The following is a 23,339-nucleotide window of genomic DNA, read 5'->3' as shown; positions in this document are numbered from 1 at the left end:
CTGTCACACCATCAGTGCTCATGGAACGTCTCTCGTCCAATCAGATTCGATGACCGGAACTTACTGTGGTATATATATATATATATACATATATAAAAGCATCTGTCTCCTTGTGCATGCAGCAAGTTGTAAATGTCATTTCTCCAGTTATTTTCGCCTATATTTAATGTAATTTACAGCCTGTATAAATGTAAATATAATGAACTGCTGATGAAGACAGAAAGAAAGACTTCTCTCTGTTTGAGTCATGTGGTCCAAAAAATTTACATTTCACTCGATTAAATCTGATGTCCGACAGATATGGAAAGATATTTTGCATGCAAAACAATGCAATTACCTATATCTTTTTTTTAAAAGTGAAAACATCCTCCAGTGCCACAAACAAAATATATATATATTTTCAAGAAACATTTTTATATCTTATGCAGTTTTGCTTTTCAGATATGCATCTTGTTTTAACGGTATTTATTTTATTTTTTCCAAATACAAATATATATATATTAAGAATATAATTTTTGCCGTTTAAATGGGGGAAATGTCACACCATAACAGGGTTGAACAGAAACTCAATATTAAAAATATGAAAAGTCAATATTTTTTTAGCATTACACACTAAAAAGAGTCAAATTTATAAAATATTGTGACTGATTTCAGTATCCTGTTAAATATTAGTCATAAGTCATGGGGACACTCATTTCCTGAAAAGGCTTAATCTCGATTGGATTATGTTATTCTTATGCATGACTTTATGGATGAAGTATTTCCATCCATAACAGCTAAATTGCAAACATAACACGCTACTATTTTGTTATTATCAGTTTGTATTGATTCCATACATAAATCATGCAAACATAACATAAAGATAACATGCTACCATTAAACGATTTCATTTTCTAAAATACTGAGTTCGTAATGTATTATAATTTGTCTACAACATGCCTCAGCCAGGTAATGACTGCTTTGTCTGTTTATACTAATAAGTGCCTTGAAAGGAAATCAATTTAACAGAGTACGATACTGATGATAGCTAGATGAAGATATAAAACTGCACAAGAAAAAAACAATTTACAGAGGAGACAGATACTTTGTTTTAAGGAAAAGTGCTGGTGAGGTTTTAGAGTTAATGGGGTTTCTCTGGTTCATCTGTTCTATCACATGCAATGACATAAAAACGCTGCCTACACATGCAAATTGACTTTTTTGCTGCAGCATTCAGAGGAACTCCAAGGAATTTCAAGATTATGGACATCACTTTTATTGTGTTTTGCATATGATTTATCCTATTGTAATGGGCACTGTTATGCAAGCATTCTTTATCTCTTAAAGCTAAAGTGACAGCCATTCCTGTGGGGTTTCCATGACTAATTCTCTTTTCATTTTTGTCAAAAGAACATAACACTTTATGTTGAGGGTTTATAAAGTGTTTCATTAAAGGTGGGGTATGTGATTTGCAAAACGGCCGGCAGATTTTGAAAATACACAACTCTAAGGTCCTACCTTCTCTCCTCCAACGCTGGCCCTGACTCCACCCATTCGAAAAACATGGACGCGCAATCATGCACGAGCGAAAACTCAGATGCGCAGTGTTCTAGCAGTGTTCTAGACTCACTAGTCAAACAGTGCATTCACCTGTCAGACAATTTTTCAGAGCAAATTGTTGACACAGCAGGAGGAGGGGTTCGCATACCACTCTTGAAAGGTGTAGAGCTGATTTTCTCATAACTGTAAAAAAAAAAGAACATAGCCAGCCCTGGCGTCTGTACAGCGGTCTTCTATTCAAAACAGGATTCATAGAAATGTGGAACAACCCCACTAGCACTATAAAAGCTCTATTCTCCATACATAAATACAATCGCTTCCTGTTACTGGGTCACGAGCTTTGAGTATGCGCACTGAACGGGACACGCAGCCAGGGTGGTGGGGGAGGGGGCATGGTACGACCGTTTGATTGACACATTTTCTGTCCAATGATTCTAGATGGTCTTGAAAATGATTGGCTGGAGTTTTTCGAGTCCTGCCCGTTCCACAGATGATTAAATTGCTTAATTTTCATTTCAGTGCTTCTAATTTACAGCCAGTAAGTGGGTTAGGAATAGGATTTTCAATAGGATTATTTTGAAAAAATGGTCAAAAAAGAAAATCACATACCCCACCTTTAATGATAATAAGTAATTTATAAATGCACTATAAATAATTTAGATGCAGTTCATTGGACTCAAGATGGCACCGAGTATGGCTGCTGCGTTGCGAGCTCCGACACAACACTGCAGTTTTTTGATTGTTTTGTTTACAGTTTTTTTTTTTGGATGTTGTATGCCTTATTGTATACGACAGACAAACTGTTTTGGACATTGGTTCTGCAATTACACACCGAAAACCGGACTTCAAATTCCTCAATGCTGACCCGCTGTTTACAAACACGCCAGCAGAGCCCTTTCTCTGGGCAGCCCGGCTTCGGAAATGCAGAAGGAAAAGGGGAAAAAGAGCCGGCGTTCTCATCAGAGTAAGACATCGTGCAAATCGACCCCCGCAACCCAGTATTCTACTTGCAAACGTTCAATCTCTGGGCAACAAGCTCTGTAAGCTGAGAGCGCAGATTTCTTTCCAATGAGAGACAAGGGACTGCTGCGTTATCTGCCTTACAGAAACTTGGATGTCTGCGGAGATTCCAGACTTGGCCATCGAACCTGTGGGGTTCTCCGTGCACCGAGCGGACAGAGCGATAGACCAAGCTCAGGTAAAAGCAGAGGTGGTGGTGTATGTTTTATTATCAACAAATCATGGTGTGATCAGAGGATTATACATTTTATGAAGTCTTTCTGCTCTCCTGATCTGGAATTTCTCATGCTTCTGTGTCGAATATTCTGGCTACCGAGGGAATTCACAGCGGTCATTATCACTGCTGTGTACACCCCCCCCACAAGCCGACACAGACACTGCAGTTTGCCTACCGCAACAACTGCTCCACTGATGATGCCAATGCATCTACAATACACACTGCTCTCTCCCACCTGAAAAAAAGGAACACATATGTCAGAATGCTGTTTGTAGTCTACAGCTCAGCATTCAACACCTTAGTGCCCTCCAAGCTTGATGAGAAACTCCAGGCTCTGGGCTTCAACAGCTTGCTGTGCAGCTGGATCCTGGACTTCCTGTCAAGCAGATGCCAGGTGGTTGGACTAGGCAGCAACATCTCCTCATCACTGACCCTCAACACGAGCCCCACAGGGCTGTGTTTTCAGCCCACTACTGTATTCCCTGTACAAACATGACTGTGTGGCAACGCATAGCTCCAGTGCCATCATTAAGTTTACTGATGATACGACGGTGGTAGGTCTGATCACTGACAATGATGAAACAGCCTACAGAGAGGAGGTGCACACTCTGACACGCTGGTGTCAGGAGCACAACCTCTCCCTCAACGTCAGTAAGACCAAGGAGCTTGTAGTGGACTTCAGGAGGAAAGACAGAGGACACAGCCCCATCACCATTAATGGAGCACCGGTGTGGAGAGTAAGCAGCTTCAAGTTCCTCGGTGTCTACATCACTGAGGAACTCACATGGTCCGTCCACACTGAGGCCGTTGTGAAGAAAGCTCACCAGTGCCTCTTCTTTCTGAGGTGGCTGAGGAAGTTTGGAATGAACCACCACATCCTCATATGGTTCTACACCAGCACTGTAGAGAGCATCCTGACTGGCTGCATCACCGCCTGGTACGGCAATAGCACCACCCACAACCGCAAAGCCCTGCAAAGGGTGGTGCGAACTGCCAGACACATCATCGGAGGTGAGCTTGCCTCCCTCCAGGACATCTATAACAGGCGGTGTGTGAAAAAAGCTTGAAGGATCATCAGAGACTCCAGCCACCCGAGCCATGGTCTGTTCTCACTGCTACCATCAGACAGGCGGTATTGCAGAATCAGGACCCGCACCAAGCTTCTTCCCCCAAGGAATCAGACTTTTAAACACTCGATCTCTCAAGATCAATATATCAGCACTGCACATTATTAATCTTATTATATTGTCTTCACAATACAACTACTGTATATATATATTTTATATACTTTTTATTTTTAATTTCAATTGTATGTGAATTCTATATTGTGTGTATTGTTTATTGTAAATTGATATATGTCTCGTCACTGTCATGACTGCTATGTTGCTCGGAACTGCACACAAGACTTTCACCCACTGTTGCACTTGTGTATTTGGTCGTGTGACAATATAGTGATTTGATTTGAGTTATAACAATATGCATAAAAAGTCAACTTTAAACCAATACTTGCCAAATAGTGAACATATATATATATATATATATATATATGTTATAAATGTTTAACAAACACACTGATTCATTCTTATTATAATTACAAAATGGGAACAATTCATAATATTCACAATGCAGCAAAAATAGACTCTCAAAGTGAGATTAATAGGTGGGATTGCCATTTTGCTTCTGTCTGATTTGTGTTTATATTCATAACTGTAATATCTTGACTCACTTGAGTGACAAGGAAATTAGCAACACATTCACAACATATATCATATAATAAACAATACTGAACTTTATGTACATAAGTTTCTAAAGTTGGCAACTCAATATATGCTTCAACTTATATTTAAGTGTTATTGAGCATTTACATCATGTAAAGAACATGGATATAAGGCTAACTTTTTGGTAAGTATTGCATGTTAGTCACCGTTTTTATGCATGTTGAGATATAAATGCATATTTATGATTTAAAAATAATTTGTAAATTAATAAATTAAGCATTTATGATACCCATTATAAACCCTTCAAAAGGGAATATTATTGTAAATACAAACCACAATTAAAATTTGAATGTTGAGGAGAGGTGCAGTGTTGTGTAGATTACTTCTGAAATGTAATCCATATTAAAAATCACATGACTAAAACTGTAGTAGGTAGAGGTGGGATGTAAGAATTGTTCTCTTACGAGAGGTTCTCTCGTATTGCGTAAGCTAGCTTATGCTACGGGAAAGATTCATCTTTTCTGAGATATTGAAGCCAAAAAATTATCCTTAATTTTGTATCATTTGTCAACGCAGTGCAGCAACTGCAGACCTTGAGCGGGCTAGCTAGCGAGCTCATCGGTTGCTCTGCGGCAACTGCTGCAGCCTATAGACGAACTTGGGCAAACTCAGCGTCCAATGAGAGGCGTCCGGCGCTACTGCATCAAAGCCCGCCAAAATGGCCGTGGCTAGAGTGCATATAAGCGTAGTTCAGTAGGCTGGAACCCTGATTTTCATCTCTTCAGCGAAGCTCTTCGCATCTCTGAACTGGAAGCCGCGTCGCCGTTCGAGGGGCATCTAGCAAGCTTGGACAGCGCTCGAAGAAGCCGGCCGTCTCCGCCGCCTTCAGCCATCCTGCGAGCTACGCCATCCGGCGACGTATCCTTTTTTAGAGCAAGCTAGTTCTTAACGAACTTCACAAAAGAGTAATGAGCGTCTTTTTTAAGATGCCTCGCACCACTTGCGCTTCATGCCGCGCCCCTCTCAGCGCCGGAGACCGCCACATCATCTGCGCTCTCTGCCTGGGACTGGGGCATGCAGAGCTCGCCCTCGCTGAAGGCGGATGCGACCTCTGCGAGGAGCTTCGATGTCGACCCTGCGGGCTCGACTCGAGCGCTCAGAACCGAAGCCGCCGCGCGCCTTCCGTTCGCCCAGCGCAGGAAAAGCGCCGCTCCCAAAGGCTGCCAGAACCGGTGATAGAAGCGACTGCCTCGCCGGAGCCTCTCCCTCGAGCATCGCTCTCACCCTCCCTGCCCCCCCGGGACGCGCAGTTGCCGCCCAGCGGCCGCACTGCGGCCATCTGGGAGGACGAGGCGGAGGATAAGGGCTGTTCCATCATGGCTTCGGACAGCGAGGAATGGTCAGGCTCCCACGCCTCCTCCTCGGCCCAGGAATCCAGCAGGACCCGCGCCGGAGTCGAAGGGGAACTAACGCCTCCTCACACAGGCCGTCGACCGCCTCGGGCTCGAGTGGTCACCGCCCCCTGAGCAGGCTCCCAACAGACTCGACGGCTGCTTTCTTCAGAGCCGTCGCCGCGCAACACCAGCGGCCCGGGCCGCTCCCTTCCTGTCGGAACTCCACACTGAGCTTGCAAAGTCGTGGAACGTGCCTTTCTCGGCCAGGATACGTTCCCACGTCTCCACCCCTCTCGCTTCGGTGGACGGCGCCACCGAGAAGGGCTACTCCTCCATCCCCCCGGTCGAGGATTCGGTAGCAGCACACCTTTGCCCGCCCTCTGCGAGATGGCGGTCTAAGCCAGTGCTCCCGTCTAAGGCCTGCAGAGCGACTTCCGCCTATGTTGGCCGCGCCTATTCCGCCGCCGGCCAAGCCGCATCTGCTCTACACTCCATGGCCGTCTTACAGATCCTCCAAGCGGACCTTCTTCGGGAGTGGGATGAGAAAGGCAGGCACCCAGAGGCTGTTACAGATCTAAGAAGCGTGACGGACCTCGCCCTTCGCGCCACCAAAGCTGCAGCCCAAGCTCTAGGGAAGTGCATGGCCTCGCTGACTGTGACCGAGAGACACCTGTGGCTAACGCTAGCCGACATGGGAGAAGCAGAGCGTTCCACGTTCCTCAACGCACCGCTCTCTCCGACCGCTCTCTTCGGCTCCGCGGTGAGTGGCATTGTTGACCGCTTTTCAGAAGTCCAGAAAGCCACCCAAGCCATGAAGCTCTTCCTGCCGCGTCGCGCTAGCTCCTCTGCAGGCCGCCCACATGACCAGCCTCCTGCACAAGCCTCTTCACAGCGCCCAGCTCAACAAAGTCAGACTTCTCAGCGTCGACAGGGCGGCCGCCCTCGATCGCGCTCAGACAGCCGCCGCAGACCGCCGCCCCCCCCGCGGGCCTCGGTCTAAGGTTGCGCTGAAACCTGAGCAACCGAAGTCCTCCTAGCCTTGTTGAAAAAATGACGGCTCAGTCCCGCCGCGGCCGGACCACCGTCAAAGCTTCGCCCCTTGTCAGTCCCCCTCTCTCAGGCTACTACAGTGGTGGATTCAGCAGCCAACAAGCCGGTGATACTGCCTACTTGCCTGCACTCAAACGCCGTTTTCACGGCGACCCAAAGAAATCTTGTAAAAAGCAAACATGCCTTATGTGTAGAAAATGTGCCCACAGTCCAGTGTTCACCCCTACACACAAGCATTACACTTCCCGTGTTCCTATCAGAGCCCACTCACATAAACACAGCCCGCTCGAGTGTTAGAGTCAATAAACGCGCTCACGAATACGTGCACGCGCCCATTCTCTGCCCGCTCTGTCACACGGCCAGCAAACACTTCTCTGTATGTAAGTCCCGTGTCCGTGACTATGCTCGCGCATCACTTAACAGATGTGACTCTTTCCCCATTCACCTCAATCGGGAAGTCACTCACAGAACAGCCTGTCCCTGCTGTCTGCGAGCAGTCATGCATAAGCACAGTAAGCACGCTCACACATTCTGTTCAGCGTGCTGTGTGCAGCAATCAGGGCGATTTGGCCATTCACCCTCTAGCGTTACGCTTCAAAGCGTGGGAAGCTATCCCAGGGATATCCAAATGGGTGTTAAGCACAATAAAACAGGGCTATTTGCTACAGTTCGATCGCCGCCCTCCCGCTTCAGAGCTGGCTCGAAACTATTGTGAACACGGAAGCAGCCTGCATGCTTCGTTCAGAAATAGCAAACCTTCTGTGCAAAAGGGCCATAGAGAAAGTGCCGCCTTCGCTGAGCGAGTCAGGGTTTTACAGCCGTTATTTTCTTGTTCCCAAGAAAGACGGCGGCCTCAGACCAATATTAGATCTCAAGGGTTTGAACAAGGTGCTTGCAAAAGACCGTTCAAAATGCTTACAATCAGGAAACTCCTCGCGCATACGCACCAGGGGACTGGTTTATCTCTCTCGATCTGAAAGATGCCTACTTTCAGATTCAGATAAATCCCGTCACAGGCCATTCTTGAGATTACGCCGACGGCCAGGTTTATCAATACACCGTCCTTCCGTTCGGCCTGTCTTTAGCACCCCGTACTTTCACGAAGTGCATGGATGTGGCGCTCGCACCCCTGCGGAGTCAGGGCTTGCGAATTCTGAACTATTTGGACGACTGGCTGATTATGGCACAGTCACATACGGAGCTGCTGTCTCACAGAACAGTTCTCCTCAGCCATCTGAACAGTTTGGGTCTTGCAGTCAATTGGACCAAGAGCTCACTACAGCCCAGTCAGGCAATTTCCTTCCTTGGAATAGAACTAGACTCCGTGGCAATGACGGCTCGCTTATCTACACAGCGCGTGCGCCGTGTTCAGCGACTAGCCACGTCCTTTCAGATGAACAGCCTCACGCCTCTGAAAAAATTTCAGAGAGTGCTAGGTTACATGGCCTCAGCCGCAGCAGTACTTCAGCTGGGTTTACTGTGCATCGCCCGCTTCAGCATTGGCTAAACACCCGGCGTCTCGCCGGGCTTGGGCCACAGGCCGCCAGCCGATCAAGGTGACTCAGACCTGTATTTCAGCTCTGCAGCCCTGGACAGTGGCCGAATGGTATCAGCGGGGAGTGGCGATGGGAGCTGTATGTCGCCGAAAAGTCATCTCGACAGGCAGCGTCCAACACGGGTTGGGGCGCGGTCTCGCGAGGAGCTCTCCGGTTTTTGGCCTATGGTCAGTTCAGGAAAAGCTCCTTCACATAAATTGTCTGGAAATGACAGCGGTCGAGTGCGCGCTATGCGCTTTCTCCCGGTCATTCAGGGTCACCACATCCTGGTCTGTTCGGACAACAGATCTGTGGTATCCTACCTAAACCGTCAGGGCGGTGTCAGATCCAGGAACCTCTTCCATCTGACGAAACGCATACTGAGTTGGTCCCAGTGCCACCTGCGCTCGCTGAGGGCGACGCGCGTGCCAGGCCACCTGAACGACGGCCCAGACAGACTGTCCAGAGACAATATTCCTCCAGGGAATGGTCCCTGCACGCTCAAACAGTCCAGAAGTTATGGCGCATATTCGGCAGAGCAGAGATAGACCTCTTTGCGTCAGAAGAGAACTCTCACTGCCCAATATTTTTCTCGAAAAGCAAGGACGCAGCTGGCCCAGGACTGGCCCAACCGCCCGCTTTACGCCTTCCATCCTGTCTCGCTATTGCCACAGGTAATGCAGAGGATCAGGGAAACACGTCACTCGGTGCTCCTCATAGCCCCGCGTTGGGAGAATCAGACATGGTTCCCGGAGCTTACGCAGCTGTCACTGACAGCGCCGTGGCCCATCCCAGTGAGAGCAGAGCTCCTCTCTCAAGCTCGCGGCACGATCTGGCATCCCCACCCAGAGCGCTGGGTGCTGCACGCGTGGGTGATCAACGACTACCCGTCACTCTGCCAGAAGGGGTAATAAACACCATCATACACGCTAGAGCCCCTTCCACGAGAAGACTCTATGCGTCAAAATGGTCTGTGTTTTCAAAATGGTGCACCGACAGAGACCTGGACCCACGGACATGTGGGGTGTCGTCGCTGCTCGTGTTTTTACAAGAGCTGCTGGATAAGGGCAGATCCCCATCCACGCTCAAAGTGTATGTGGCGGCCGTCGCGGCGTTCGCCGAACCCCTGCATGGGCAGTCACTGGGAAAAAACTAGCTGGTCATCCGCTTCCTCAAGGGAGCTAGAAGGATGAACCCCCCGCGCCCTCCATCGGTTCCTATCTGGGATCTTACTATAGTTCTCGAAACTATGAAAGCCCCCCCCTTTCGAACCGCTTCAATCCGTGGATTTGAAATACCTTTCACTCAAAACCGTTTTTCTGACTGCCCTGTCATCAGTCAAACGTGTGGGAGACCTTCACGCGCTGTCTGTCAGCGCTACGTGTATGGAGTTTGGACCAAGTGACTCCAAGGTCATTTTAAAGAAAAGTCATCTCGACAGACGCGTCCAACACGGGTTGGGGCGCGGTCTGCGAGGGCTCTCCGGTTTTTGGCCTATGGTCAGTTCAGGAAAAGCTCCTTCACATAAATTGTCTGGAAATGATAGCGGTCGAGTACGCGCTTGTGCGCTTTCTCCCGGTCATTCAGGGTCACCACATCCTGGTCCGTTCGGACAACAGATCTGTGGTATCCTACCTAAACCGTCAGGGCGGTGTCAGATCCAGGAACCTCTTCCATCTGACGAAACGCATACTGAGTTGGTCCCAGTGCCACCTGCGCTCGCTGAGGGCGACGCACATGCCAGGCCACCTGAACGACGGCCCAGACAGACTGTCCAGAGACAATATTCCTCCAGGGGAATGGTCCCTGCACGCTCAAACAGTCCAGAAGTTATGGCGCATATTCGGCAGAGCAGAGATAGACCTCTTTGCGTCAGAAGAGAACTCTCACTGCCCAATATTTTTCTCGAAAAGCAAGGACGCGCTGGCCCAGGACTGGCCCAACCGCCCGCTTTACGCCTTCCATCCTGTCTCGCTATTGCCACAGGTAATGCAGAGGATCAGGGAAACGCGTCACTCGGTGCTCCTCATAGCCCCGCGTTGGGAGAATCAGACATGGTTCCCGGAGCTTACGCAGCTGTCACTGACAGCGCCGTGGCCCATCCCAGTGAGAGCAGATCTCCTCTCTCAAGCTCGCGGCACGATCTGGCATCCCCACCCAGAGCGCTGGGTGCTGTACGCGTGGGTGATCAACGACTACCCGTCGCTCTGCCAGAAGGGGTAATAAACACCATCATACAGCTAGAGCCCCTTCCACGAGAAGACTATGCGTCAAAATGGTCTGTGTTTTCAAAATGGTGCACCGACAGAGACCTGGACCCACGGACATGTGGGGTGTCGTCGCTGCTCGTGTTTTTACAAGAGCTGCTGGATAAGGGCAGATCCCCATCCACGCTCAAAGTGTATGTGGCGGCCGTCGCGGCGTTCGCCGAACCCCTGCACGGCCAGTCACTGGGAAAAAACTAGCTGGTCATCCGCTTCCTCAAGGGAGCTAGAAGGATGAACCCCCCGCGCCCTCCATCGGTTCCTATCTGGGATCTTTCTATAGTTCTCGAAACTATGAAAGCCCCCCCCTTTCGAACCGCTTCAATCCGTGGATTTGAAATACCTTTCACTCAAAACCGTTTTTCTGACTGCCCTGTCATCAGTCAAACGTGTGGGAGACCTTCACGCGCTGTCTGTCAGCGCTACGTGTATGGAGTTTGGACCAAGTGACTCCAAGGTCATTTTAAAGCCTAGACACGGCTATGTTCCCAAGGTGATCGGTACTCCTTTCAGAGCACAGGTCATTTCAATATCGGCACTGCCAGCATCTGATCTCCTTCGCCCAGTCAGAGTACTGAGATTGTATACTGCGCGCTCCGCCTCTTTCAGATGCTCTGAGCAGCTTTTCTTTTCGTTCGGAGGGCGCACCAAAGGTCTCGCCGCCTCGAAACAGACACTGTCTAGATGGATAGTGGACGCTATTGCTGCCGCATACGCGTCAAAAGACTTGCCATGCCCGTTGGGCATTAGGGCTCACTCCACTAGAGGCATGGCCTCATCGTGGGCATGGTCCAGCGGGATTTCCATTCACGACATATGTGTGGCAGCGGGCTGGGCTTCCCCCTCCACCTTTGTCAGATTTTACAATCTGGAAGTGCCCGCCATGCAGGCAAAACTACTAGCTGTTTAATACGCTACAGCTCCCCTGGTGAGCTGCACTGATGGGACTCATTCCACACAGACCGGCACCGCCGCTCTGTCGTTCCCTTCCCACTATGTGCTTATGTATTACACACACACTGGCCCGCACTCTTGCCAGCCAAATATTATTTCCCCACTCACAAGTGCTCCCCCGGGTCCCCCCACCCCCGGGGCTCATGCAGTGGATGCTTGGCGCGCACGGCGTTGACAATGGGTTCCCGTAGCGTAAGCTAGCTTACGCATATACTGAGAACCTCTCGTAAGAGAACGAATCGGTTACCTAACGTAACCTCGGTTCTCTCTAGATGAGGGAACGAGTATTGCGTAGCTGGCCGTGCTTCGCGCCACGGCGACTTTCGCTTCATTCAATGAAAACCAGGGTTCCAGCCTCACGAACTACGCTTATATGCACTCTAGCCACGCCCATTTTGGCGGGCTTTGATGCAGTAAGCGCGGACGCCTCTCATTGGACGCGAGTTCAGCCAAGTTCGATCTATAGGCTGCAGCAGTTGCCGCAGAGCAACCAATGAGCTCGCTAGCTAGCCCGCTCAAGGTCTGCAGTTGCTGCACTGCGTTGACAAATGATACAAAATTAAGGATAATTTTTTGGCTTCAATATCTCAGAAAAGATGAATCTTTCCCGTAGCGTAAGCTAGCTTACGCAATACTCGTTCACTCATCTAGAGAGAACCGAGGTTACGTTAGGTAACCGATTCGTTTTCAGTGTGGTCAGATATTATTTTAGCCTACAGTAAAACTGGTGATAAAACCCAAAAGACATGCACTAAAGGAGATATCTAGAGTCCAGAATATTATAGAGACTTGGGGGATGCAATCTTAAATGTACATGTTGCAATAACGCGTGGTGTTAATAACACATATGCAAGTGTTGCAATAACACATATGCAAGTGTGTGTTTGTATGCAGGCTTTGTACCATGATTGTGTGATGGGGTTTGTGGGGTGGAATATAGAGATATAATTTCCCTGTGTGTTGTGATAAGGGCTCAACCTGCCAGTGCCTCCTGCTACAATTTGTTATTCTTAAATTGCCTAAATATAAAAAAAATATCCTTTTTTTTTGTGAGATAAAGATGGAAATTTTTCCCCCATCTAGAATCATGTGCTTGCCCACAGTGAGCTTCTTGGCCTAAATACCTAAAGCTATTAATTCATGAAAAATATAGCACTGCATGCATGAATGCATATCTGACTTAAGTCAGGAACACATGGGATTGGTAACTTTCCTTAACAGTCACATGGTAATATTTCACTTTTCTGTAGATATATATAAAAAAGTGGTGATCAGGGAAAGTTATCATAAAGGCTGTATCTCAGACGGTTTACAGTCAAAAGTCAAAATAAATAAATTTATTTTCTCTAGCGGATTTGCGTGTAGGTTGCAAGCATCTATTTTAGAACTTATTCTTATTAGAATACATTTTTTTGCACTCACAATAAGACCACACAGGCATAAATTCAGGCAAGAGTCAATAATATATTGAATGCAGATTTGAACAGAAAGGTTGAACTGTGTACCCAGGGCAGTGTACAAGATGTCCCATTCTCATACAAATTATTAAAAAATTATATATATATATATATATATATATAATTTTATTTTTTTGTTTGTTTGTTTTGCAGAGAACAACCCCAAAAAGTGTGACAACATGCTCCCCTATTAGTGACTATATGGTAACACATGTTCAATGAACTATTTATTTATTTTTACCAGGAAATAACTGTCGAATTGTTCAATAGCTTTTTTGTAGTCAAGACTTTAATGTACCTGTGATGAAACTGACTTTCAAAAAAAAACTACATTTATTAATATTCAAGTAAAAAGAGTGACAACTAGCCCTATTTTCCATATTAATAATAATAAAAAAGAAGAAAAAAATCTAATGAACAATGATGATCATAATAATAATAATTATTATTAAAATGAATACTGATCATATTAAAAGTCTTAAAAGCTTACTTAAAAAATAAATAATAAAATACATATAAAAACATTTCTGTTTTGGACAAGACCAAAGCTGTGTCCCTATGTAAGTATGTGTTTTTCAGTAAAATCGCAGTGCTCATCAGTTTAATGGTTGTGTTTATACACTGCTGCTGAATATCACATTGATGGAGTGTTTACAGCTGTTTATAAACGTGACTCTGTGGTCAGTCATCAGCTGCTACAGAATTGCAAGAGTAAACATGATTCAAATAACTACTGTCTTCTCATCGTTCCTCACACCTTTTCGCCCTGTGACTAAGTGGTATGCGAGATTATAACTAGTGTGTCTCAAATCATAGTTGGCAAAAATAGTATGCCCAGATGCCAAATGGTATGGTGCCCAGATGCCAAATGGTATGGTTAATAAGGAAATTATTCAGTTGGTGTAAGTATATAAATGATTACAATAAGATTCCATTTGTTAACATAAATTAATGCATTAAGTATCAAGAACAAACAATTGACAGTAGATTATTAATCTTTGTTAACACAAGTACAATTGTTCCATTGTTAGTTTCTGTTAACAAATAAAACTTTTGATTGAAAAATGTCTTAGTATATGTTGAAATTATCATTCACTAAGATCAATAAATGTTGTTAAAGTATTGTTTATTGTTAGTTCATGTTAACTAAAGTGGGAACTAATGTTATCCAATGGAACTTTATTGTATGTGTTACATTTTCACATGTGACATTTTAAATGCACTTGAGAGATTCTTTAGAAAATTCATCTTTTATGATATTTTGACAGGTAGTATATGATATTCACTTCTGCAGTTCCCATCAAACAATGGTGTTTTATCAATAAATTATCTTAACATCAAAGATCAATCTTTTCTTGAATTATTAAGAAACACAAAGTGCAAAGCTGCATGGTTTGCAGTGTTGTAGGGTGTAGATCTGCACATGCCTTAAAATGAAGACCAGCAATGACCCATACCAAAAACCGTGTTACCCAACCCAAACAGTACCCTCAGAAATTACTTACTTTTTGTAATTTTACTACAAACAAGTATTATCCTGGTTATCATATAGATCTCATTATTTATCTAGCTGTTTGTTTGTCAAATTTAAACATACTGTACATTTTTATATGTTGGGATAGACTCTGAAACATATTTTTTACAGCTTTAGAAACATCCAAATATTTACAAATCCTTTTAATAAACATAGTTGTACAGATGTATTTTTACTAAAAGTTGGGACAGTATAAAAAAATGCTAATAAAAACGCTAATGCTAAAGAAAAGTAGCGATTTATAAATTATGTTCACCCTTTACTAAATTGAAAACACTACAAATACAAATTATATTGTAGGAATAGTATGTGTGTTAGGAATTTAATGAATCTGTCCGCATGTCTACGCCATTATTGTAGGGAAATTTAGAGGTATAAATGTACATGGTATGGGTTAAAATGCCTGTGTAACTCCATCATTATGTAAGGAATTTAAAATGGAATTAGTCACGTTCGACAACCATTATAAGAAAGATAAATGATAATTAGATTATTCGTCTAAATAAAATTCTCCACCATTAAATTCATAATAAACGGCTTGTTGCTTCTGCTCACAATTTCCATTTTATGGAATTAGCTTTAATAAGAGAATTATGATTAATTCACTCATTGGAGTATACAGAGAAAATGACCTTTATGGAGTCTGTAGACAAGGCCTTGAGAACCATTGATACTTAATTCAGTCTAACTCGATTTACAATAAAAAAAAGAGACACCAACACTTTCAGCAAAGTCTGGAGATGTACTTGCATTTCCTTGCATTGCTTGGTTCTTTTGATCTTTGTAGAAAGTTCTGGTTGTTTCTTCGACATTTTGGACCTCTATTAAGATCGTGGATGTCTGTTGCTGGGATGATGAGGCAGAGACTTGCAGCTCCCCGTTACGTTGGTGAATTATAGTTACAGTAATTACAGTTATAATGCATGATAAAACTTCCTTCTTATTATTTGTTTAGTTTTAACATGGATAATACATTATACATTATGAGAAACATGATTTTCAAGGTATATTTTCAGCGTAAACCTTGAACGAGAGTTCTAGGCACTTTAGCAGATTATGTGCAGGATAAAATGTAAATAAAATGTATAATAATGTAAGTTTTATGATTGTGTCAAAGTTCCTAAAGTAAGATGAGATGTTCTGAGCTATACTTCATTTGTTCATTCAGAAAAGTTAATTTTTACATTTGAAGTTATGAGCATTTGTCCTGCTAAAGAGAAATGTAACAATTCAGATCCAGTCTGTTCAATCTCTGTCTTGAACAATGACGATAGTTGTGCGATACAGGAAATTGTCTCATTTTTATGTGTTTGTGTGTTACAGTACTAAATGAATGAAACAAAGGGACTTATTTTTTACCTTCTGTTTGCAGAATAATGATCACGATGTCTGGGATCTCCTGATCAGTTTTGCTCAAGTGTAGCAAATTGGTTTATATTGAAGGACAAAACGAGTGTCTTGGCTTTTCCTGGAGTTTTCAAGGAGTGTTTTCTACTCTGTCTTTTATTGCCCATCACCTCTGCCATTAGGATCTTTTTGCTTTAGTGGTCGAGATGGCAGTATCATTCAACGTACTTTAAATGTGGGGGTATTTCCTGATTTACAACATGTGTGAGGAAAGATCTTGGTGGTCCACAGAGCTCTCATTGTTCTCAAGAGGTTGGCACTCAACAGATGTCGTGGCCGTAAAATTGATGGCTCCAGTCTCAATTGTAAATCTGGTACTTCTTTTTTTATTAAGTTCCTTCAGCGTGGAAATTAATATTTTTTCTGCCCATGAGATACTACAATATGATGTTTTATCTTGTGAATTTCTTTGCTGTTTTAAAAAAAAAGTACAGTAATTTAAAATCAGATGATTGCAACATGCTCCAAAAAAGTTCAGACAAGGGCAATTTAAGACTAATATCAATTTGGGGAGTCGTGTGGTGCCATGCGAGGTTCATACGTGTGAACGGCGAGCTCTGCGCACTGTTACACTAATGTTGGAATGAGGTCTTTATAATTTTATTTTTGACACACAATATATATTTTTTAATATGTTCCACAGGAAGCTGAAAAGTTTGGGAAGATATGTGAAGGACATGCTGTCTTTAGTGCTGGCTCAATTAAGAGCAGGGGAATGGAGGACGGAACCTGCAAAAATAATACGTTAAAAGATAAATGTAATAATAAGAATATAAAGGAATAAATGTCTTGATAAAACAAATATTATTATTTTCTAATGAAAGTTATTCCTGAATTTATTTTTGTCTTACTTTTTTCCTTTATTTATTATTTTCTCTTTATATTTTTATTCTTTAAAAAAAATTATATTCTTTAATGTATTTATTTTTGCATTCATTTATTTTTATATTTATTTATTCCCAAATGTATTTATTTCCATATTTAAATATTCCCACATTTATTTATTTGTTATTTATTCTTACACTTCTGTCTCTTTTATGATAATTATGTGAGCTAGTCCTGCTTACCATTGGTTTATCATAGATTGAAGCATGTGCTCGATTACTATTGACTTGTTTTGATGTGACATCAGGTCATAGCCATATCTCCTGTAAACTATAGTTGATGCTTCACATATATCTAGAGAATTGTGCAACTTAGCAAATGAAGTCGATAACCATGCATCATATGACTATGTTTTATTTAGAGTAGAGGTGCTGTATGAATGTCAAAGCACATCCTGGATTGCTAGCACCCTCTGACTGATTTTGAATATGGAGGGAAACATTTTGCAGAGAGTCTAAGGTGGGATGTCCATCTTATTTACTTCCGATAAGTACATTTCCAAGTTGCACACAGAAAAGTAAAAATAAATACATGTATAAATAAATAAATATATATGGGAATATATAAATATGGAAATAAATATATGTGAGGATAAATAAATATAAAAAATAAATGAACACATAAATAAACAAATTAAAAACAACAAAGTTAAAAAGAATAAAATTAAAGTTACAAATAAATACAGAAAATAATAAAGGAATAAAGTCATACAATAATAAATTCAGGAATACATTTAATTTAAAACTAATTAAATTAGTTTGGGCTTCCATACAGGGGAGTCATTTCACTGATAAGTAAGCATCAACAATTCAAATGTCTCAAAACAGATTAAAGACAAATTAGGAAGAGTCATTATTGTTTTAGCAGAAATTTAGGGGCCTCATGATATAATATTGGGAGGAGACTTTAATCTATTGATGGACTCAGTCATTGATTATAGTGAAGCAAAAGTGTGTAAGCCCCCTAGAGCAACATTGATGCTTCACAGGGTGTGTACAAATCTTGCTCTTACAGATATTTGGAGACTTTTGAACCCATCTGTTAGGAACTATACATTTTTTTCATCAGTACATAAGATCTATTATAGAATATATATATATATTTTTTATACCTAAGTCCATCATTTCATCTGTTCAATTAGAAACATCTAAATTTAGAGATGTTGCCAAAAAGAAGAGAGAGAAAGCAGTAGTGGTGCATACATCTGAGCCAGATTATGATTAACATCTGTTTCTAGTTGCAGTTAGCTTGGGGAGAGCGGTATAAAAGGACCACGCCACCGACAAGAGGGTGAGGGAGAGCCAGAGATCTAGAGTCCTGCTGAGTAGTTGATGTATTATTGTGAAGCTATTGAGTTATTGTAACTGTAGGCTCAGAAGTGTAGACTATTAAAAAGCCTTATCTGAAACCTGGTTCCCTTTGTCCTCCTTCACTCTGTGTGAAGTTCTGTTACAAGGAGATGTTAAACAGGTGAGGCAATCGTGCCATAGTATATAAGGGGTCTCCAAAAGCAGTCTAGTACTTCAAGAGCAAGGATCATTTGAGACTTGTCAATTTGACAACAGATGCTTCAGCAAGTAATCCAGCACTTTGAGAACAATGTTCCCCAAAGACAAATTGGAAGAATTTTTGGCATTTCACCATTTCAACATATTTTAATATAGTTAAAAGATTCAAGAAATATGGTCAAAACTTGGTACTTATAGGGCAAGATGAAAACCATTTCTGAATGTGCATGATCTCTGATCCCTCAGACATCACTCTCATAATAACATCTTACATCTGTAATGGATATCACGAACATGGTTTTGGGATTACTTTAGTAAACATTTGGTAGTCAACACCATTCGCCACTGCGTCCACAGATGCAAGTTAAGACATTATGCAATGCAGAAGCCCTACATCAACACTGCTGCCGACATCTCTGGGCCTTATCATAAACACAGACATAATTTCCTCTGCCAAAGAGGAAAAGGACGATCTGAGCTGTTATCAGCGTCAGGTCCAAAAGCCAGTGTCTGTACGGGCCAGGGGTGTGTCAGTGCCCATGGCATGGGTAACTGGCAAATTTGTGATGGCACCATTAACGCAGACAGATATATGCAAATTTTGGAGCAGCATATACTGCCATCCAGCACTGTCTTTTCCAGGGACATTCTGTAATTTTCATCAGGACAACTTCAAACCACATACTGGCCGAATAAGCAGAGAGTGCGGGTGCTAGATTGGCCTGCCTGCAGTCCTGACCATCTCCAATTGAGAATGTGTGGTGCATATTGAAGTGCACAATACAGCAACAAACCATTGTGCAGGTTTGTGAAAACCTGCACAATGGATGAATGGGGGAGAATTCCACTTTTTAAACTTAACAAACTTGTGTCTTCAGTGCCTAAATGCTTTTATTAGAAGAAATAGGTATGTTTCACGTTGATAAATACTCCTCTGTCCCAACCTTTTTGGATTGGGTTGCAATCATCTTATTTGAAATCACTGTAAAACATCATATAATGTTTAGTTGTAGTGCTTTTGAATTAAGCAAAGGGTGAATATATTTTACAAATCTCTTTTTTGTTTTTATTAGCATTTTTCAAACTGTCCAGACTTTTTTGGAAATGGGGTTTTAGATCCCTTAACCATACACCTAAACCTTACCACTTATGAACTGTGTCCACAAAAGTGGATTGCATTAAATCAGTGAAAAATACTGGTAGTGATGTGTTGTATTTTACATTGTATTCTGTAAAATACTGAAATACACTTGGAGTGATATGAAGTATTATAGATAAATGCCATTGCCACATTTTCATGAACTTTTATTGGAAGCTGTGGTTCTTAAAGCATTCACCACTGCTTTAAGATTTCTTAAGAAATTCTAGATTTTAGATTTCTCTACCACCCAATGAACATCCATTATGAGATATATGGAGAAAAAGAGGGATTATATTTTATCCCCAGGAATAAGTACTATTTTTCAGGCCAAAATGTGGATTGAAATAAAAATTACAATGACTGACTCATGCAATTAGAGAATGGATGGTAGGCAAGCAGGCTTCAATATAAAAAAGCACAAGAGCTGTTATACCCCCAAATTATGGTTATTATTAAAAGTCAAATGAGGCAGTCAATCATAAATCCTCTTAAGTGCTAACATTGAGTCTAATGAGTGATCACTTTTGCTGGCAAAGTGTCTTATGCCTTATACTGGCATGTGAGATGTGTGGAACATGTACCCTGCTGTTTTGAATAGAGAGAAAACATTTTCAGGTTTTTGGAGAGGTATCATGGATTGTTCTAAATTCAACCTGGTCTCATGAAATAAAGTTGGTATAATACCTTGTAAAGGTTTCCACTAAGGAAGACACAGGAAACAGCGTTCTTGGCTTCAAAGGTAAGACTATTTAATTTAGACACTTTTTAGAATTTACAATACAACAATTCATCCACTTCTTCTGGTGGCTTTGGTGTCGGCTCTCTCTCGAGGCTGTGTGGCTGCTGCTTTTTATGCCGCTCTCCCCATGCTTACTGCAATTAGACACAGGTGTTAGACATAATTTAGCTCAGGTGTAAGCACCCTTACCGCTTTTCTCTTCCGGACGGGTGCTTGACCACGCCCCCGCTGCCACATACCCCCTTCATGCGGTGAAGCCACTGGAGTGGGGCGTGATCCGAGCAGAGGGTGAAGGCCCGCCCCAGCAGGTAGTATCGGAGCATGAGGACCGCCCACTTGATGGCCAGACACTCCTTCTCTACGGTGCTGTACTTGATCTCCCTCAAGGAGAGCTTCCGGCTGATGTACAGCACCGGGCGCACCTCCCCCTCCACCACCTGCGAGAGTATGGCCCCAGGAACTGCCTCGCCCTAGACCCAAGACCAAAAAGGGGGTGAGTCGCAATCGCCGCGGTCTTATCAATTTGGGGACGCACCTGGCCATGACCCAAGTGGAACCCCAGATACCGTACATCCACATGCCCAATCGCGCACTTCTTAGGGTTTGCCGTGAGCCCCGCCCGCCACAGCGATCTCAGGAAGCGGTGTGTGGTCTGAGGATCCTATCCATGAGGCGTTGAAACGTGGCTGGTGCCCCAAACAAACCGAAAGGAAGCATCATGAATTGGTGTAATCCAAACGGCGTAGTGAAGGCCGTTTTCTCACGTGATATTGGTGTCAAGGGGATCTGCCAATAACCCTTCGTTAGATCCAAGGTCGAATAAAAACGAGCAGTACCTAACTGATCGAGCAGTTCATCAACACGGGGCATTGGGTACGTGTCAAATTTAGACACCGCGTTGACTTTTCTATAATCCACACAGAATCGTACAGACCCATCGCTCTTTGGAACAAGAACGACTGGGCTGGACCAATCGCTGTGGGATTCTTCTATTACTCCCATCTCAAGCATCGCATCCAGTTCTTCCCGAACTATTTTCTTTTTATGTTCGGGTAAGCGATAGGGGCGGCAACGTACCACCACTCCCGGCTCGGTCTTGATGTGGTGCTGTATGAGATCTGTACAGCCCGGTAAAGGAGAAAACACATCTGCAAATTCCTTTTATAATTCGGAAACCTCTGCGAGTTGGCGCAGTGAGAGGTGGTCTCCACAAGTAACCGGGGTGTTAAGATTGCGGGCTTTGTTTACCTCTGGTCCGAGCTCCGCCCTCTCCGGAACTACCGTGGCCAACGTCAGAGAGGCTGCCTCTTCCCTCCACAATTTCAGGAGGTTGAGGTGATATATTTGACGTGCGCCCCCTCTATTGGTACGTTTAACCTCATAATCGAGATCCCCTACTCGTCGTGTGACCTCAAAGGGTCCTTGCCACTTGGCGAGCAATTTAGAGCTCGATGTTGAGAGTAATACAAGCACCTTATCTCCCGGTGCAAATTCCCGTAGCTGAGCACCCCTGTCATACAGCCGGCGTTGGCGTTCTTGAGCCTGGAGCAAATTCTCTTGTGTTAATTGCCCCAGTGTGTGGAGTTTTGCTCGAAGATCAAGAACGTACTGAATTTCGTTTTTGCTATTCGAAGGTACCTCCTCCCAAGCTTCACGGATGACGTGAAGGACCCCGCGTGGGCGTCGTCCATACAGCAGCTCAAACGGGGAGAACCACGTGGAGGCTTGCGGTACCTCTCATACTGCAAACAACAGGGGATCCAACAACTTATCCCAATTCCTAGCGTCTTCGTGCACGAATTTACGAATCATATTTTTGAGTGTTTTATTAAATCGTTCCACTAGTCCATCTGTCTGTGGATGGTACACGCTAGTGCGAATCGACTTAATGCCCAACAGTTCGTAAAGTTCGCGAATTGTTCATGACATAAAAGTCGTGCCTTGGTCGGTGAGGATTTCTTTTGGAATCTCCACCCGGGAGATTATCTTGAAGAGTGCCCCTGCAACACTATGTGCTGAGATGTTGCTCAGGGGCACTGCTTCCGGATGTTGTGTAATCCACCAGGACTAACACAAAGCGATGTCTGCGTGCTGTCCGTTCTAATGGCCCGACGAGGTCCATCCCAATTCTCTCGAAGGGGACCTCGATCAATGGAAGGGGGCGCAATGGCGCTTTTGGGGTGGCCGGTGGGTTTACCAGCTGACATTCGCGGCACGCCGCACACCTCCTGCGGACATCGCCGCCAATGCCCGGCCAATAGAAACGGGCTATTAGATGGAGAAGTGTCTTCCTTTCCCCTAGGTGACCGGCCATAAGATTATAGTGAGCCGCCTGGAAAATTATTTCCCGGCGGATCCGTGGAATCAACAATTGTGTCACCTCCTCCTTTGTTTGAGCGTGGAACGGGTGTCCGGGGTCGCAGCTGTGGTTGAAGTGGCCTCCTGGCTGAGGAGACTCCATATGGCATGCCGGTCCTCTGCTTGAGCCCGCATAATCTCAAAGAAGCGGCGATCCTGGTCCTGCCGGAGCTCAAGCAGGGATTGTTGGTGGCTCTGGTGTAATGTCGCGAGGGACTGGAGGACCTATTGCTTGGAAGAATTAATTCAATTTAATCTCCCAGGTTTTGGCACCAGTGTAAAGGTTTCCACTAAGGAAGACATGGGAAACAGCGTTCTTGGCTTCAAAGGTAAGACTATTTAATTTAGACACTCTTTAGAATTTACAATACAACAATTCATCCACTTCTTCTGGTGGCTTTGGTGTTTTTAATAAAACTTTTCACTCTCTCTCTCGAGGCTCTGTGGCTGCTGCTTTTTATGCTGCTCTCCCCATGCTTACTGCAATTAGACACAGGTGTTAGACATAATTTATCTCAGGTGTAAGCGCCCTTACTGCTTTTCTCTCCCGGACGGGCACTTGACCACGCCCCCGCTGCCACATACCTTTTTTCTAAATTATTTTTACGTGGCTAGTTGT

General features: G+C 43.9%; 1 protein-coding gene across 1 annotated transcript in view; it reads left to right on the top strand.

The window, feature by feature from the left end:
• LOC127658287 (uncharacterized) overlaps positions 1 to 23,339 on the top strand; it is a 63,458-nt gene that overhangs the window by 17,602 nt on the left and 22,517 nt on the right. The window contains exons 7-8 of the mRNA XM_052147497.1: positions 20,317 to 20,362; positions 22,984 to 23,049. Coding sequence (XP_052003457.1) covers positions 20,317 to 20,362; positions 22,984 to 23,049 — 112 coding nt within the window. The remainder of the gene's footprint in view (positions 1 to 20,316; positions 20,363 to 22,983; positions 23,050 to 23,339) is intronic.

This window comes from Xyrauchen texanus, chromosome 17, assembly GCF_025860055.1.
Source record: "Xyrauchen texanus isolate HMW12.3.18 chromosome 17, RBS_HiC_50CHRs, whole genome shotgun sequence".
NCBI classification, from domain to species: Eukaryota; Metazoa; Chordata; class Actinopteri; order Cypriniformes; family Catostomidae; genus Xyrauchen; species Xyrauchen texanus.
This window is presented reverse-complemented; position numbering and strand designations above follow the sequence as displayed.